Raw genomic sequence first — 17,126 nt, 5'->3', positions numbered from 1 at the left:
TTCTGCACTATGGTCAGGGGGTTGCAGACTTTGTTGGGAGTTACTTGATTTGTTAAGAACAGAGGATTGGATGCGAGGGTTTTAGTTTTTTGATTTGGGATGGAGACCTTATTGGTGTATTGGTGGCAGATATAAGGTTATATCAGAGGATAAAAGAAGGAGCCATGTTGGTTGGAAGAAAGTGTGTCCATTTGTGGAGAACAGAAAGATCTAGACATAACAGTGGCTGATGTACAGCAGACTCTAATGTTGGTTTTCTCGTTATTAGTTAGAAATAGGAGCTTGATTCTGTCTTTTAGTAACTGGGACACTGGATTTTGTTCCTTCTCAATAACTAACTTCTGTTCACGTTCTGTAGACCCACATGCTCTCTCTGTCATATCTGCAATGGAGCAACCTGCTGTGAATCATATCAAAAATGCCATAAGATGTTATTTTACTAATACAGTGAAGCCATAGTGTGATGGTGTTTGTTGCTTACCTGTGAACAGGCAAGTCATAGGTTAGTTGGGAATAATTTAAAAAAATGTAAACTGCTTTGCATACAGAAGTATTTTTTAATAGATTATGTTCAAGAAGAGAAGCAGCAAGTGTTGCTTGTTTTGTGATACCATTTTGCAGTCTTGGTGAGGGCCTCCAGAGATGCAGGTCCCATATTAGAGCAGATGCTCACCTGCGGGACTTGAGTTGTGGTTCCAAGATGTTTTCTTTGCTAAATATCTGTTTTGTTTGATTCATTGAAGACCTGAGCATTGATGCAATGGATGTAGCAGGAGAGCAGCAGCTGGATGTGGAGCACAACCTTTTCAAACAGCGACTGGACATGGAAGGCAAGCCTGTCACTTCAGAGGCAGAAAAACATGGTACAGTTCTTCAGTGCTTTAGGATACAGCTGATAACTGATAGCAAGGTCCTCTGTTCTATGATATTTTTTTTGCTGTGTGAAGTCTGAGGCAGGAGCATTTTTAAATTACAATACTAAAGTGTTTTGATGAGATGTTTAGTCTGTGCAATGAGTGTAACAATGAATGTGTTAATAGTGATTTAAAAAAAAAATCCGTAGGTCCAAACCTCAACTAAGAATTAAAACCCCTTCCTTGGTTGTGTGTGTGTTTACATAGATATCATGACTTGTGCTTTTCAACCCTCTTTTCAGTATTAACAGCCTAGTGTAACACCATCTCGATCCATGGCCATTATTCCTGCTCTTCATCTCAAAATTCGGTAGTCTTTCTGCTTTCTACTTTGGATTGAACCACAAGGGACTTGTCTCCTTCCTCGCTCTGTTTGGTGTTCTATCAAAATTCCCTAGAAGTCTGGTATTTTTTTTCCATTGGATTCCTCCTTTTTAAGCAAAAAAAATTACTCTACAGAAATTTCCTTCTGAACATCTGGAGTGGTTCGAGTACCAGTCTTGACATCCAGAGGTGCCTGGTTCAAATCCTACTGCTGCTCTTGTGCAACTCATGTAACCCTCCATTGCCTGAGGTACAAACGTAATTGGGAGCCCTCCAAGGGCAGGGAAATACCTTCATATAACTCACCTTGAGCTACTGCTAAAAAAAGGTACGAGCAAAATCCAAATAAATAAATAGAAAATCTCTTACCCGAAATTTGTTTAGCAGGTAGCAAGAGTGGCTCCCTGTTATAGTAGAAAGCAGAACTACAATCTGATGTCTTTGGGTTTTTAGAATTCAGATGGGCCCCAAAAGCTGCCATAGCTATAACAACCCATGGCCTCCTCTGAGAGCAACACCTTTGTATGTGGTTCTCCACTACCATTCAGCCTGTATCAGAAAAGATGGACTAAACCAGCACCCTGGAATGCTTCTCTCTCTCTGCATTGTAGCTCTTCAGCTACCATTTTCTAGAGGGTCCAGGGTTTCTTATCCAGACTGTCTTCAGATTCACACTCTGAACTAGCAACTATCCTGCCCAAAGCACAGCCTGTAACTTATTCCATGGCTGCGTGCAGCTGACCCCTGTGAAGACAGTCATACAAGGGTAACGGATGATTCCTATAATGAAGACTCTGTTAGGTACATAAGTAATGCCACACTGGGAAAGACCAAGGGTCCATCGAGCCCAGCATCCTGTCCACGACAGCGGCCAATCCAGGTGACAAAGGAGGTCATGGATCCCATAAAAGATCACTGCTCTATGTTAAAACTCTTCTCAACTGTGCTGCTACCATCTGCATCATCTTCGAGAGGATCCATGCACCCCAATACTGCAGACATTTCTGCCACTAGAGAAGAATCTGCTTGTCTGACATTGCAGTCTGGATGTTCCACCATCATCTGAAACTTAATATGGCCGAGATAGAGCTTCTTATTTCTCCTCTAAACCTATTACCTTTTTCTGTTTCTGTGGATAACTGTCTTCCTCTCAGTCTCCTTATTTCATAATCTAGGGGTCATCTTTGGTTTCTCACTTTCTCTGCATATATCAAACTTGCTGCTAAATCTTGCTTTGTTTTTTCTTTTTCTATAACTTCACCCAAATCCACCCCTTCCTTTCTGAACACACTACTGAAAGTGTTATCCACACTCCTCACCTCCTGTGTAGACTACTGTAAACTGCTCCTCACGGGTCTCCCAGTGAACCATCTCGTTCCATTTCAGTCTACTCAGAATTCAGTTGCATGACTTCTGTTCTGTCAGGGTTGTTGCACTCGCATAACCCCGCTTCTCAAGTTACTTCATTGGCTCCCTGTCCACTTCTGCGTATAGTTCAAGTGCACGTAGTGAAGGTTGTCATTACCTTTCCTCTCATCTCTTTGTATACTCTTCGTTGGAATCTCAGCTTGTTGATAAAGTTACTTATCTATGCCTTTCTCTTCCACTTCCAACTCCAGACTTCGTTCTTTCCACTTTCTATGCCGTTTGCCTGGAATAAGCTTCCCAATCATTGTATCATGCTCTTCATCTGGCCCTATTGAAATGCAGCCTAAAAGCTCACGTTCTTGAGGCTGTTTTTAAATTGTAACCATTTGTGGTATAAAATTAACATTTAATAAACAAAAAGATGTCTGTGTTTTTTTTTAATTGATTTAACTAATATCTATGTAAAAATCTTTCATTGGCTTCCATGAATAAAAAAGATTCTAGGATGGCCTTTCACGTGAAAAGACTGGACAAGCTTGCATTAGCGTTGTGTACTCCTGAAGGACAGTGGTATTCCTGGAGTACTGCTCAGGAGGGGCATTACGCATATATTCATTACAGTTAGAAAATCAGAGAGCAGCACTGCTGTTCCCCAGTATCTCTCCACACTACACCCCTTCCTGTGCACTCCGCTCCATGGATAAATCCTTCTTATCTGTTCCCTTCTCCACTACTGCCAACTCCAGACTTCGTGCCTTCTGTCTCGCTGCACCCTACGCCTGGAATAAACTTCCTGAGCCCCTACGTCTTGCCCCATCCTTGGCCACCTTTAAATCTAGACTGAAAGCCCACCTCTTTAACATTGCTTTTGACTCGTAACCACTTGTAACCACTTGCCTCCACCTACCCTCCTCTGTTCCCGTACACATTAATTGATTTGATTTGCTTACTTTATTTTTTGTCTATTAGATTGTAAGCTCTTTGAGCAGGGACTGTCTTTCTTCTATGTTTGTGCAGCGCTGCGTATGCCTTGTAGCGCTATAGAAATGCTAAATAGTAGTAGTAGTAGTAGTCTCTTGTAACCAGAGCTAATATTGTGATGTCATAATGCCTCAGGCCACCAATAAGAGCCAACCTCATCAGTGATGTCACAATGGCTTGATTGTCCTATACTTGGCTCACTTTTATTACATAGCTCTTTGAGCAGGGACTGTCTTTCTTCTATGTTTGTGCAGCGCTGCGTACGCCTTGTAGCGCTATAGAAATGCTAAATAGTAGTAGTAGTAGCAGCAGAAGATTCTTGCTATGGTTTTTCCCAGCCTGGCTTATTTCTCTATGTTGCAGTTTTTAGTCCAGTTAGAAGTTGTCCCCCGGGTCTTTCATTACCATATATTGTGATGAGGGAGTTGGGTTGGTGGGGTTGAGGCTGAAGCATTACAAAACTTTATTCACAACCAACAAAGGGTTATCTCTTGGCTTGGGAGTGACATGTTGAAGAATCATAAAAATTCTATATGTTTTTTGATGTCCCATATGGACTGACACTTAATTTTTTCTTTGTTGACCTGTATATACACCTTTTTGGAGTGTTTCTCCCCTCTGTGATTTGCACTCTGTCTCTTTACTATTTTAGATCTGGGAAAAGAAGAAGAGAAGGTGTTTGATATGAGCTCACTGGATCCCAACCGCTGTGAGAGCTGCTTTGGAGCAGAATCTGAGGATTTCAAGTATGTCACCTACAGGATCTAATCATAACAAGATATTGTAGAAATGCAGTGTCCAGGGGTGGAGTTTATTTTATAGTTATTAGGAGTTTAGATAAACCTCACAACCCCTGAAACGTCGTATGGTTGCATCTTAGCTTTGGCTTATTTGCTGTGATGAAATGCCGAAATGTTTGTTAGCAGATATATTTGGATTGTTGGCTCTTTTCTGTATTATTTTTCTTACGTATGCTGGTGATGATGCATTGGACTTGGTTTTATTTATCATTATTAGGATTTATTTACTGCCTTTTTGAAGAAATTCACCCAATCAAGAATAACCTGGAGATAGGCAATACGCAATTAAGGCAGTAAAAAAAACATTCAAGTAACAGTGCACGCTATAATTACTTCCAGTGTCAACACAACACACATTAAAACATCTTAATAGATGGCACAGGGGATAAGCAGAGTTGGATGTATAGATAGATAAGATTGAGTAACAGGACTTGAAGAAATTGCACAGGGAGTCATACCAGATACGTGTCATAAGCAAGGCCTGTGGCAGTAAGTGAAGCCAATGTTGGTCCTTGTGTGTGTCTTCTTCTGGTTAGTTGAAAGAAGAGCTGGGCTTTCACCTGCTTCCTTAAGTACAGATAGTTGGTGGACTTCACGTCGTGTGACTTTCTTTGGAGAACACGTGGTTAGAGCGAACTCCTTGCGAGGACCTTAGCAGCCTTGTAGGTGTACAGAGGGTGTTTTTCAAGTACTTTGAGTCCCAAAAGGGTTCTTGTAGTGGGAGCTGAAAATCGAAGAATTGCTTCCCTGAAGCCAAGTAATCATACCAGGTTTAACTATGCTTCGTACTTTCTGCTGCTTTTGCTCATCCTGACAGACCATGTTTTCCACAAATATTGGCCTTTATTTTCTGTGAAGGATTTGCTCTTGTGTTTTGCTTTTTCTACAGGTGTTGTAACACATGTGAAGATGTCAGGGAAGCTTACAGGAGGAGAGGCTGGGCTTTCAAGAACCCAGACTCCATTGAACAGTGTAAAAGAGAGGGATTTAGTCAGAAAATGCAGGAACAGAAAAACGAAGGCTGCAAAGTGTATGGTTTTCTGGAAGTCAACAAGGTAAATTTACGAGACAATGAAAGTATAATCCAGAGGAATAGCAGCTGCTAATATATGTATTTGCATTGCATCTGCTCAAAAGCTGGGCACATCCTTAAACGTAATGTTGGAAAGCAAAAATCCCCAACAACATTTTGCACACTTTTTCTGTAGGATTGTTTCCCTTCTGGAAGTTGCAGGTAGTTTAACATGCTAGTTTTTAGAATAAGAACAAATGAACTTGCAGATATTCTGTACTTTTTGCATGGTTCTTGATTCTGGTCTCAAGATCCTACATTTTATAGATCTCTGTTCCATTATATCGGCCTGGTCTGTCCCTTCAATGAAAGGCTGTACAAATTCACTCCGCTGGTTCTGTTTTCTTCATGCAGGGCTCAGTATATGACCCAGGAGTTCTCCATCCAGTCCTCTAGACACAACCAGTCAGTTGGATTTTCAGGGTCTCCACAATGGAGAGAAATTTGCTTACCCTGGAGGCAGTGCATGCACATCTGTCTCATGCATAATCATTGTGGATATCCTGAAAACTTGACTGGTTGAGTGTGTCCTGAGGACTGGATTGAGAACCTGTGGTATAGCCTAAAACATGGCAATTGGAAGTGTCCAAAGCTTTCACAATAAAAATGTTGTGCAGAGTGATAAAAGCACTTTGCAAATAGCATGGATTTTATTTTTTGAGCATGGAATGGTAAGTTTGGTAGAAACTAATGGAGACAAATAACATCTGTTATCTACATATTTTCTGCAGGTAGCTGGAAATTTTCATTTTGCTCCTGGGAAAAGTTTTCAGCAGTCCCATGTCCATGGTATGTTTGTCTAAGCACTGAATTATAATTTTTGAGGTTCTTATCACAAATATTTCATGCTTCATAGAAGCTTTCGATGAGAGACCCATATTCTTGCCATTACACATACTGAGAACATAGCAGATGAATTTAATTTTTGTTTGGTATATTACCTGATGTGTATCTGTAGAACTTCTCTTTTGAGTGGTGGTTGTATAGCACAGGACTCAACAATCCCAGGGGGTCAGGTCACTATGCAGGCTGAGGTACAGGTATTGGTGACCCCAGCTCTGGATTATTGGCTTCCCCGATTGTGTTTTATGGCCTTAATAGCTGGCAAGGTCAAAAGTCACGGAAAGGTCCAGTGATATCAGAAGAACCAATTTTAAATTTGTCTAAATGGGTGTGAATAAGAGTAGCGATACCCAGCAAAGCTATTTCTGTATTTTGATATCGTCGGAGACCAGTCTGATTCGGGTGCAAGACATTTAATATTGACTATAAATTCTGAAAGTTGAGAAAAAAAACAATTTCAATGATTTTTGAAAGAAAAAGTGGATTTACGATCTTGCGATAATTGGTAGGGTCTAAAGATGATCCTTTTTGATCTTTGAGTTTTGGACATATTATTGTGAATTTCAGGTCCTTTGGCACTTGTCCCAATTTTCGGAAGCCACTTATGATAGAATAAAGAAATCGTAGAAATGTGGGCAAAAATTCCTTAAGCAAAATTGAAGGGTGGAGATCTGTTTGGGCTGTAGTAACACACATAGTAGTAAGAATTCTTTTAAGATCAGATATTGTAGAACTAGGAATAGGGTTTCTTGGCTTATAATAATATTTCTTAGTTTTATGATTTGTACTTTTTTTTTATTGTTTTTAAAAATAATGATGTATGTGTGATTTTACAGTGTTTTTCTTAAGGATGTATTTCTTAATGTTTTTGTTACCAATGTAGATTCTTGAGCTTGGTGGAACATATACACAATAAATGAAATAAAGCTAAATCTCTATCCGATTCTGCCTGGAAGGCAGGTCTGTATTTCACACCAGTGTAAATAGGTGCTCCATTCCCTCTTTTCCAGATTAACCCTCTGTGCCGCCTCCATATCTAGGAAGCCCTGTGTTTCTGTTGCTTTAATATGCTTTATATATAACGCCGCCCTCTTTCTTCCTTACTCTGTCCTTGTTACCCAGTCATGGTTCTCCTTGAAATACATCCCTGAGACTGCATTTAAATCCAAGTTGGCTTTTTCCATTAAAGTCTCTAGATCCAGAGCCTTATATCCCATACACAGCTTTCTAGAAGTTGTCCTTTTTCCCATTTCTATAGAGGTCATTTATTTCCCTGAGAGCTTTTACTTACCTGGGGGCTTTGTTCACCCATCTCTGATTATGATAGTCTAAAGTCTGCTGCAGAAGACATTTTGCACCTTCTTTGAAAGCTGGATGCCATCTTTACTCAGTAGTCCTCGGAAAATCAGCCTGTGGTCCAGGAAGCCAACATGCTTTGACGCCGTGCATTCATCTCCAGGATGCCCAGTTTTCTGTCTCAGCCTTTACTTTCAATAGGAAGGATTAAGGAGAAGACCAACTGCAGACCTGCCTGTTTAACCTCTCTCCAAGACCCATGAAGTAGCTTTTGATAAGTTTGAGCAACAGCAGATAGTAGTCAGCAGGCTTGATGAGTTTTGGCACTCTTTCCATAATGCCTCATATCTTAGCATCAGGCAGACAGCACACTTCCCAGGCTATCTGGTTGGCTAATGGATGCCTGTGTATCCCTTAGAAGTGAGTTGCCAGTCACCATTACCCTTCTCTTCCTGATGAACAGCGAACCTATGTTGTGTGTTTGAGTTCTGGTTCCTCTTGTTTCTGGGATGTTCTTGCTTCCTACACTTCTAGGTTTGTATACTGGATCTTCAATACAAGGGAAGGTAGAATTGAGGTGTTTATGCAGATTCTGTCCAGCTGTCCTCTTAAAGTAAGTTTTGTCTTCCTTTCTGCTGCAAATCCTTGAAGTCTCAAGATATATTTCTTCAATGTACTCTCATCACAGATGTCATCTCCTAGTATTGCAGAAAGGAGTGCAAAGATGCCAAGGGAGGCCCATCCCAGGGCCAATGAGTGAAGTTTTTCTAGCAGGTCCCAGCCATGTCTAAAACTGGCAGATGCACATTCCAAAAACTGACATTTTCCAATCAATAGAAAATTATAAAATTTTCTTCTACTTTTGTTGTCTGGTAATTTTATTTTTCTTATTGTGTTGTACCTACTTTCTGGTTTCTTCTTTTTTGTCTTAACTGTCTTGCCAGAGTGTCCATTTGACACTTCTTTTCGCTCCATGTCCACCATCCATCTTTTCTCTGTGTCCCTATCTATCGCTCCTGTCTTCCTGCCATGTTGAGCATCTCCAATCTCTGTGTCCCTATTCCTCCCCTCCCCCCCACGTGCAAGCATGTTTCTTCCCTCCCTCTGACCCTCTCTGACCTTGTGTTAGAACCCCCAGGGGTCCTCTCACCCCCCTCATTGGATCTCTTATCCCTACTTGACCACCTGTCCAGCAGCTCTCTCTCCCTCCTTGCGCTCCCCCCCCTCGAGTGATGCTGCACCTCGTTCCCTCCTTGCCCCCCCCCCCCAAACATGTTGAACTGGTGGTCTAGGTAGGTTGGGTAGCAGCGATCCCCAGTTGCTGCTGCTCATGCTGGTTCTGAGGCTCAAAATGGCAGCAGTGACATCTTGTGGTCGTCTCACGAGAATTCGCAGCCACCATTCAGAACTGCCGAGCTGGCACAGGAAGCAGCGATTGGGGGATCGCTGCTGCCTAACCTAACCTAGACCACCAGGGCATTGTTTGGGTAAGTCCGGGGACCCCAGTGCTTGAGAGAGGGGGTTTTGGCATGTGAGCTGGAGTCCAGGGCTGAATGCATGTTTCACACAGCAAATGCATGAGATTTGATATATTGGGAGTAGGCTAAGAAATTTGCAAAGAACGGGATAAATAGTGACATCAAGGTCTACTAAGAAGGAACGAGGAATATGTTCAACAGACAGAAAAGATGTCACATGTAGGATGAAACTACAGACAGACATAAGGAGAGCTGCATTGATATGAGGGGAGGGGAAGAGTCTTGAAATAAAGATATGAGTGTCCTCAAGAGAGTGGTGCAAACAGCAAAAGGAGAAAGTGAAGTATCTAGATTGACTGACTATAGCCTGAAAGGAGCATCACCATTCAGATAATACAGCACATGCAGAGAGATAGCAGAAGGCAGTTTACCCACTTCGGGGGGAGGTCTTTCTATCTTCAGGGTACTAATGGTTCAGCTTTGGCGTTTTGTTTGTGTGTCTGCATGTAATCCTGAAATAGTAAAGTTTCTGTCTTACCCTTTCCTTGTTCTTCTTTTCTCTTTTCAGTACATGCCGTTGAGAGTAAGTGACAAAGATTTCTTTCACTTTTAAGTACTTTTCTTTATATTTGGGATGAGGAACCTGGGAAGTTGTGCTCTGACACCAGTCCATGTTGTATCATACACACATCTGTCTGTCTGCTGTTGGGGTATTTGCTTCCCCCTTTTCCAGTGAGATAAGACTTACGTAGTGGTGCTGTTCTCTGGTGATTACAATTACGATATAAAGATGGAAACATTTGAATTATCTATTTATCATTCTGGTTAAGGCCCTTTTTTTGTCACATGGGCTACTCCATAGAGGAAATTGGACTGCAGAGCTCTTTATAAGGTAATTGTATATTTTCTCCTCCCCAAATATTAATTTCACCCCGTATGTCAGGATGTATCGGAAATTCTCATGCTTGTCTCAGTACTTGCAATGTTCCAAAGATAACCACCACCTGCAGTTCATAAAGTGTAATTTGTAAAGGAAACATGTTGAGCTGTGCCTGGAAATTCTTTTTACATCGGGACAGAAACACTAATACAGTCGAGAGAGTTTCTGTAACTTTCAGCCATATTTTCTTGATCTCTGATTGCATTTGTTAGTGCTTGAGGATCTTCTCTTTCTTCTCATATGGTACTGACGCTTCTTTTAGTATTGCTGGTTTTCTTACATCAAGCTTTTTTTTTTTATCTGTAGGAATCATAATGTCCCAGGTAATCGTAGCTTTTTCATTCTCCACAGTGCTTTGAAGGTCCTGATCCCAGTTACATACATTATATATACATTACATCCAGTACTGATGTATAAATTTAAGCGCTGTAAAACGTGTACTTCTGTTCTACCAGTGTGTTCTATTCTGGCTGTGTACCATCTTGTCTGTGGTCCCCTATCCAGTGCTGCACATTTCCTTTTCCTTCTGTGGTGGTTTTGCTAAGCCTTTTCAGGTTGAAATGGTATTAGTGCATTAAGACACCATGACTTCCGAGCAAGGAAGGAGAAGAGCTTCCAAGGCCCCATAAAATACCAGTCTGATCTTTCCATGTATATTTACTGTATTTGAAAGCATTCTCTCATTACCAGAGAATTGTTCTTGAGGAGAAAGCCCTAACTGGAGCCATAGCATGCCTCGTATGGTCTCCTCCGGCACATAATACGAATGAATAATCACGTTGGGTTTCTTTTATTTATTTATTGGGATGTTTACATCACAGGAGAATGAAAATGCAGAAAAGGAGCATACGTTGCTGAAATTCCTTCGGAATAAAGAGAGTCCCAGAATATTGGCCAGGAAATTAAAATGTCCAAATTTGCTGGGGACATGTTTAAGTTTCCCCAGCTTATTAGGGAACTTTTTTTTAACGGGTCTTAGAAGACATGGAAAATGAGGCTCCTGTGTGGATAAAATTTGAGCTGGAGTGGTGTTGCCCTAAGCTGCTCCATTATCTGCAGTAGGTGGACCCCGGTGACATGGGATTATTATCTGCTGCTCAAGCCTTTCAAATTATAGAAGATTGTGTTCTGGTAAAGTGGAACAAACCACATTGTAACCAAGGAAAGATTAGTATTTAGAAAGTGTGACAAGATGTGTGAAGCCTGTTGAGTATAGTTCAGGCAGTGGTAAACCTCATTTCAGGATATCTAGGTATTGTTCAAAGGTGACATCATGGATCGCCGAGGATTTCCTAGTCCTTGATCTGATATCCTTCAGGCCTGTGGTTTAAATGGGTGTTCTAGGGTAGCTTGAGTATGGCAGCGATTTGATCATGTAAGAATTGTTCTGTTTCACGTTTGTCTTCTGTTTCGTTCATGGGGATTATCATTTCTTGGTGTAGGATGCTCCTTAGGTAGATTTCAGTAGTGGCAGTACAGGCCTAAAAGACTCTGTGGATCAGCAAAGTTGGGTCCGGCAAAGCAAGGTTTAGCAGTTAGCACTGCAGGACTAAAGACTGTCTACTCCTGCTGGAATTCTGCAGCCACACAAGATTCGCCATTTTCACTCAGAATCTGCACTCTGAGAAGAATGCGGGAATGGGATGCAGTAAAAGAAGGATACATGACTGGCTGGCTGCTTCCTCCCCTCCCCCCCCCCCCCCCCCCCCCCCAGGCTTACCTTAACACGCCCTGGTGGACTAGTGGCCTCTTCAGGGGCAGGAAAATCCCCCACTCTTTATTGCCCACTGCTGCTGCTCTCTGGCCAATGCCACTACTTCTTCAAAATGGCCATCGAGACTTCAAGCGGTAATCTCATGAGGCTGCCGCAGGAAGACTCGGTGGCCATTTGGAAAAAGTGGCGATACTGGGCCACAGCAGCTAGGAAAGAATGGGATTCTTTTCTGTCTCGAAGAGAGATTCCCGATGCAGCTCTCCTCATCATAACTCACTGGTGAGTGCGGGTGGATGCTGTGTGTGAGTGCAGAGGGGATGGAAAAAATAATGGATGGTATATGTGGGTGGTGGGTTCAGGGGTGCTGGAAAAAACTGAATGGTATGTTGGTGCAGGTGGTGGGACTGAAACAAAAAAGGTGGATGCTATGGGTGCTGGAAGGGGGACTGGGAAAAATATGGATAGTATCTATGTACGAAGAGGGGGCTGTAATGTTTAAATGATGACAGACTTGCAGAATTTGCAAATTTTGTGCGCTGAATTTTGAATTTTTTTTGTGCAGAATTCTGGCAGGAGTAAAAATGGTTTGGAAAGAAGAATAAAATGAAACTACATAGTAATATAGTAAATGATGGCAGATAAAGATCAGTATGATCCATTTAGTCTACCCAGTAAGGTGGCTGGAGTTGTACCTTCCGCTTTGTACAAGTTCAATTTCTGTACACTCTTGTGTGGGGTTCTATCTGCCTCCATGCAGGTTACATTCATATAACAAACCATTAGCAGGGCAGTTATGCACTGATTGTATGCATGTTATTACAATTATATATCTGCCAAAATTCCTCCTAAGCGCTGTTCTTTGAATGCATATGTATCCTATGTAACATTATTTTACAGGCAGGTGTACATATGGGCAGAGTCGTGGCAGAACTCACACGTGTAACTTATAGAATACCATAGGGTATGTGTTTATGGAGAAGTAACCTAATGGTTAGTGCAGCAGACTGAGATCCTGGGGCACTGGGTTTGATTCCATTGCAGTCGTCTAACCCTCTGTTTCGCCAGGTACAACCCCCCCCCCCCCTTAGATTGTGATCCCATTAGGAACAGAGAAAGTAGCTCTGTAGTAGTAACTTAGGTGCACAGACGCCAGCTTTATGGATGATGTAAGGACTGGCATCTAAATTATAGGCACTTATTTTTGCTGTTACTCTAGTATTCTTTTAAGAAAAGGAGGCGTCTTCATTCCTTTTGGTGCCTGTATATAGGTGTACAGTTAAAGAATTGCTCCCTATAAGTTGCTGTCAGCAGATTTCGGAAGGATGGGTTTATAGTTTAATTACAGGGTGATGATGGTGCTGGGCTGTACACATTAAGAGAGCTATATGGTTCAGTCACTATATTTCATTGAATTTACAACAACAACAGCAAAAAAAGTATAGCAGCTCCTACCTAATACCTCCTAAAAACAGCAAAAGGAGCTTTGCAGGCTCAGCTTAACAGTGGGACTTGGTGACTCCACCAAAACAACTCCCCCCCCCCCCCCCCAAAAAAAAAAAGACCACCTGTAACCCTTCCTAATACTCTTTCCTCCTGTAAACTGAAACCAGCAGCTTCTTCCTCTCCCTCTCTTACCCCTTCACTTCCTTTCATTCTCATCTCCCATGCCTTCACCTGCACTCTTGTCCCTTAATCAGTCCACTCTTCCCCCATACTCCCCTTTTATGCCTTCAACTTCTCCCTCTTCCCCTCCTTTTATTCCCATACTCTTCATTCATTCTAGCGTGCTGCCACCATAAATCTATCTCTCCGTCTTGCCACCCTAAACTCTCCACTCTTCTCTCTAAACTCTCCTCACTACCCTGTTGCTTCCATTATTCTCTCTTAACCATTCCAAGATCCACTCTCACCCCCCACTCACTTCTTTGTGCCCTATATCCCTTTCACCTCTTCTCTTTCCCCTCCTGCTTCCTAAACTCCCCTTTCTCTGCCCCCCACCTGTCCAGACCAGAAAAGGCATTGGAGTTAATAGGTTCCTTCTCCTGCTAGATAATGATAACCCAACCTCTCCTTTTCTTCGTACAAAGACATGTAGAGATGATGCTGCGGTGTGGGGGGTGGGGTGAAGGCAAGGGAGATAGGATGTAAGGGAAATGCTGCTTCTTGAGGACTGGGTTGCTTAGGGTTGCCAACCTTTTGAATGGTAAAAGCTCGTCAACAGCTGTGTCCTGCCCCAGCACCCTCCTACTCCAACCTCTGCCCCCAATAAATAACTGCAGATAGGACAGCAGTATGGGATTCAGTGCCTAAAGGCCACATTGGAATTTGTTTGCCAGAGAATGTAGTAAAAGCAGTTAGTTTAGCAGGGTTTAAAAAAGGTTTGGCTAGCTTCCTACAAGAAAAGTCCATAAGCCATTATTAAAATGGACTTGGGGAAAATCTAGGGTTACCATATGGCTCCAGAAAAAGGAGGACACATTGATCCAGGCCGGGATTTGCTTCCATAGAAAGCAATGGAAGTAAAACCCAGACTGGCTTAATTTGTCCTCCTTTCTCTGGAGCCATATGGTAACCCTAAAATCCACTGCTTATTTTTAGGATAAGCAGCATAAAATATATTGTACTGTTTTGGGATATTGCCAGGTACTTGTAACCTGGATTGGCCACTGTTGGAAACAAGATGCTGGGCTTGATGGACCTTCGGTCTATCCCAGTATGGCAATGCTTATGTACTTACTAGGAAAAAATGCCCGTTTCTGAGCAGAATGAAACGGGCGCTAGCAAGGGGCCCCCTCCCTCCGTCCCTCGAAGCTACTTGCCTTGTTCGCTGTGGGCCGTTTCGGCCCTCGAGTGTCAATAGGTCCGCCCTCGACGTCATGACGTTTTGACGCGTCATGACGTTTTGACGCGAGGGTGGTGCAGACACTCCAGGGCACACCGGATATCTCGGGCGCCTCAACTTCCGTGGAGGCTTCAGAACGTTGGGGTTGCCTTTTATATATGTAGATATGTACTTGTTGAGGGCTGGGGGATTGGAGGAATGCTTTGAGTTTGGTATTTTTGACTCTCTTATTCTTTTTCTCTTACAGTTCACGATCTACAAAGTTTTGGACTTGATAATGTACGTACATTTTGTGTTTCAGGAATTTAATGGTTTTTAAAATATTTAAATGTATAAACTGCATATAATGTGAAGATCTACTTTTAGATTAGGTTTTTAGATTGAGTTGGAAAATTCAAGCAACACTTGTTTTATGGATGTAAATGTTAGTTTCCTTATATTACTCTAAATTCTGGCCCACAAATCTGATTTGGATATAATCTAAAGAAGCCCAGAGGAATGTTTTTTGTTTTTAATTTTAGAGCAGATTAAAAAAAAACACTTCATGGTCTTTCCTTAAGGAAATATGATCCTCTGGTGTTAGAAAAAGGTGTTAAAAGTATACCATGCTGTTATTATTTTTGACTTTTATATCCCGCATTAGCCCGAATAGAACTCGGGTTCAGTGTGGCTTACATAACAATTAGAAAAGCATGAACATGTTCAAAATATATTAACAAAGTAAAATACATCATATAATGTTAGAACAGTAAAGCATGAGTTAGGAGCAGATGTAATTAAATACTTAGTGATTTAAGCTGGATAATTGAAATATGGGTGAAAAAGGTAAGGGCTAGGATTAGCTGGGTAGACAGGAGTAGTGGGAGGTGGGATGAGGTAATGCCATGAGTTTATTTGAGAAGAGTGCTTATTTCCTTAAAGGCTAGACTGAAGACCTGAGTTTTCAATAGACTTTGGAATAACAAATAATCATCGGTGCATTTGATGGTTTTAGGTAAGGAGTTCCAGATTTTACTGTCATTCAAACAAGATTCAAACCAATTAAACACTGAACCAGTAAAACCAAATTCTGATAACTTAGCCAATAATATATCATGGTTTATGGTATCAAAAGTGGCCCATGTTTTGGCAAATGCCTTCGTCAGGGGGGTCTCTGCATACATGAAATTACAACAATTAAAAAAAAAGAAACAAGCAATAGTCAATAAAAGTAGTACACGTTAAAATAAAATGAAATGAAACTAAGTTAAAATTGCATGCAAAATATAAATACCAAGGTAGAGTCACAGCACAAAAGCAATACACACAACTGCACGATTTGGGGGTACTATAAAAATGTAATATCCAGGTGAGCCACAAGAGATGACTTCTGTAGTCTTCCTCTGAAACGGGCCAAAGCGCAACCTGAACCTTTAGAGAAACCAATGTCAATCTTTTCTGAAGACCTCCCCGGAGAAACGCTAATATGTGCGCAATCTGAGCAGAGAATGAGATAATCCATGCTCAGAACACCAGCCTTTCAACGTCCTCCACACCCTCAAATACGCCACGGATGTAGAGCATTTCTGAGTCTGGAGCAAGGTAACAATGACCGAATCAAAATAACTTTTTCCTCTCAACCAAACCTTTTCAATGACCAAGCCGTAAGACCAGTGGGGTACAAATCCTCCGTGAGCACTGGATCTTGCTTGTAGGCCATTTACCTGCGGAGGACAGAGAGGACCCCTGTCCAACAATCAAATCGGGTCTGCTTTACTATGCGGCCAATCCGGGGCTATGAGAATTGTTCGACCCTTGGTGCATTGCGATCCTTTTCACTTGTGGCCTCCAGGATTTTAAGCATGAAGTTGCTAAAGATAAGATTTTTGCTTCATCGAAAGATCGAGCAGTTGGAAAAATCTCATAAACTGCTCAATCTCTGTATACTGAATTTCCCTAAGGCCTCAGGTGCTACTCCTGTAGACTTGCTTAAACAATATCTGACCAATGTACTTCAGTTTTCCTTGGGTAATATTGTGCCTATGAAGATATTTTGTATACCAGTGTCTCCAAAACATTCCTAGGTGCTGATGGTTGAAATGGTCAAATTGAACAGATTGATTTACAGAATCTTTCAGTGATTCTAGAGTAATCTATATCTGAATCTGGGAGAACAACTCTGATAGTGAGTGTTGTATTTGAACAAGATATAAACGCAATTATGAAAATATGCTTTCGTAATATCAAACCTTGTTTCGTGGTCAAAGACTGGATATATCCTGATGTCACAGAGCACTCGAGAAAGGAAGAAAGCTTTTCTTTCTGTGGGGCAGGAAACTTTAGCTCTTGGAACAATGTTGACTTCTCCCTGCAAGCATTTGGTGGATCTAAATATGTTTTCTTTACCCCAGAACAATTGAAAGTTTTCCTGGAAATGGAAAAAATTGCTGAAATATGGGTTGTGTTTGGGAATAATGTTGGGTATAAAGTGTTAAGCCTTTCTCTTCTGTTTGTTTTTTTTTTAATTTTCTAAGGGCACTAAGCCACGCAATAGAGACACCCATTATATTTCTAT

The 17,126-nt window shown here is 41.6% G+C and overlaps 1 protein-coding gene across 2 annotated transcripts in view; it reads left to right on the top strand.

The window, feature by feature from the left end:
• Positions 1-17,126, top strand: part of ERGIC3 (ERGIC and golgi 3) — a 60,366-nt gene that overhangs the window by 30,267 nt on the left and 12,973 nt on the right. The window contains exons 4-9 of one of the 2 annotated variants that reach the window (XM_030211391.1): positions 744-863; positions 4,240-4,333; positions 5,277-5,442; positions 6,191-6,248; positions 9,645-9,659; positions 14,820-14,851. In XM_030211391.1, the coding sequence (XP_030067251.1) occupies positions 744-863; positions 4,240-4,333; positions 5,277-5,442; positions 6,191-6,248; positions 9,645-9,659; positions 14,820-14,851 (485 nt within the window). The remainder of the gene's footprint in view (positions 1-743; positions 864-4,239; positions 4,334-5,276; positions 5,443-6,190; positions 6,249-9,644; positions 9,660-14,819; positions 14,852-17,126) is intronic. The other variant, XM_030211392.1, reaches the window with a different exon arrangement.

Source organism: Microcaecilia unicolor, chromosome 8 (assembly GCF_901765095.1).
Source record: "Microcaecilia unicolor chromosome 8, aMicUni1.1, whole genome shotgun sequence".
Lineage (NCBI taxonomy): Eukaryota > Metazoa > Chordata > Amphibia > Gymnophiona > Siphonopidae > Microcaecilia > Microcaecilia unicolor.
Note: the sequence above shows the minus strand (reverse complement) of the source record. Positions and strands in the feature narration are given on the sequence as shown.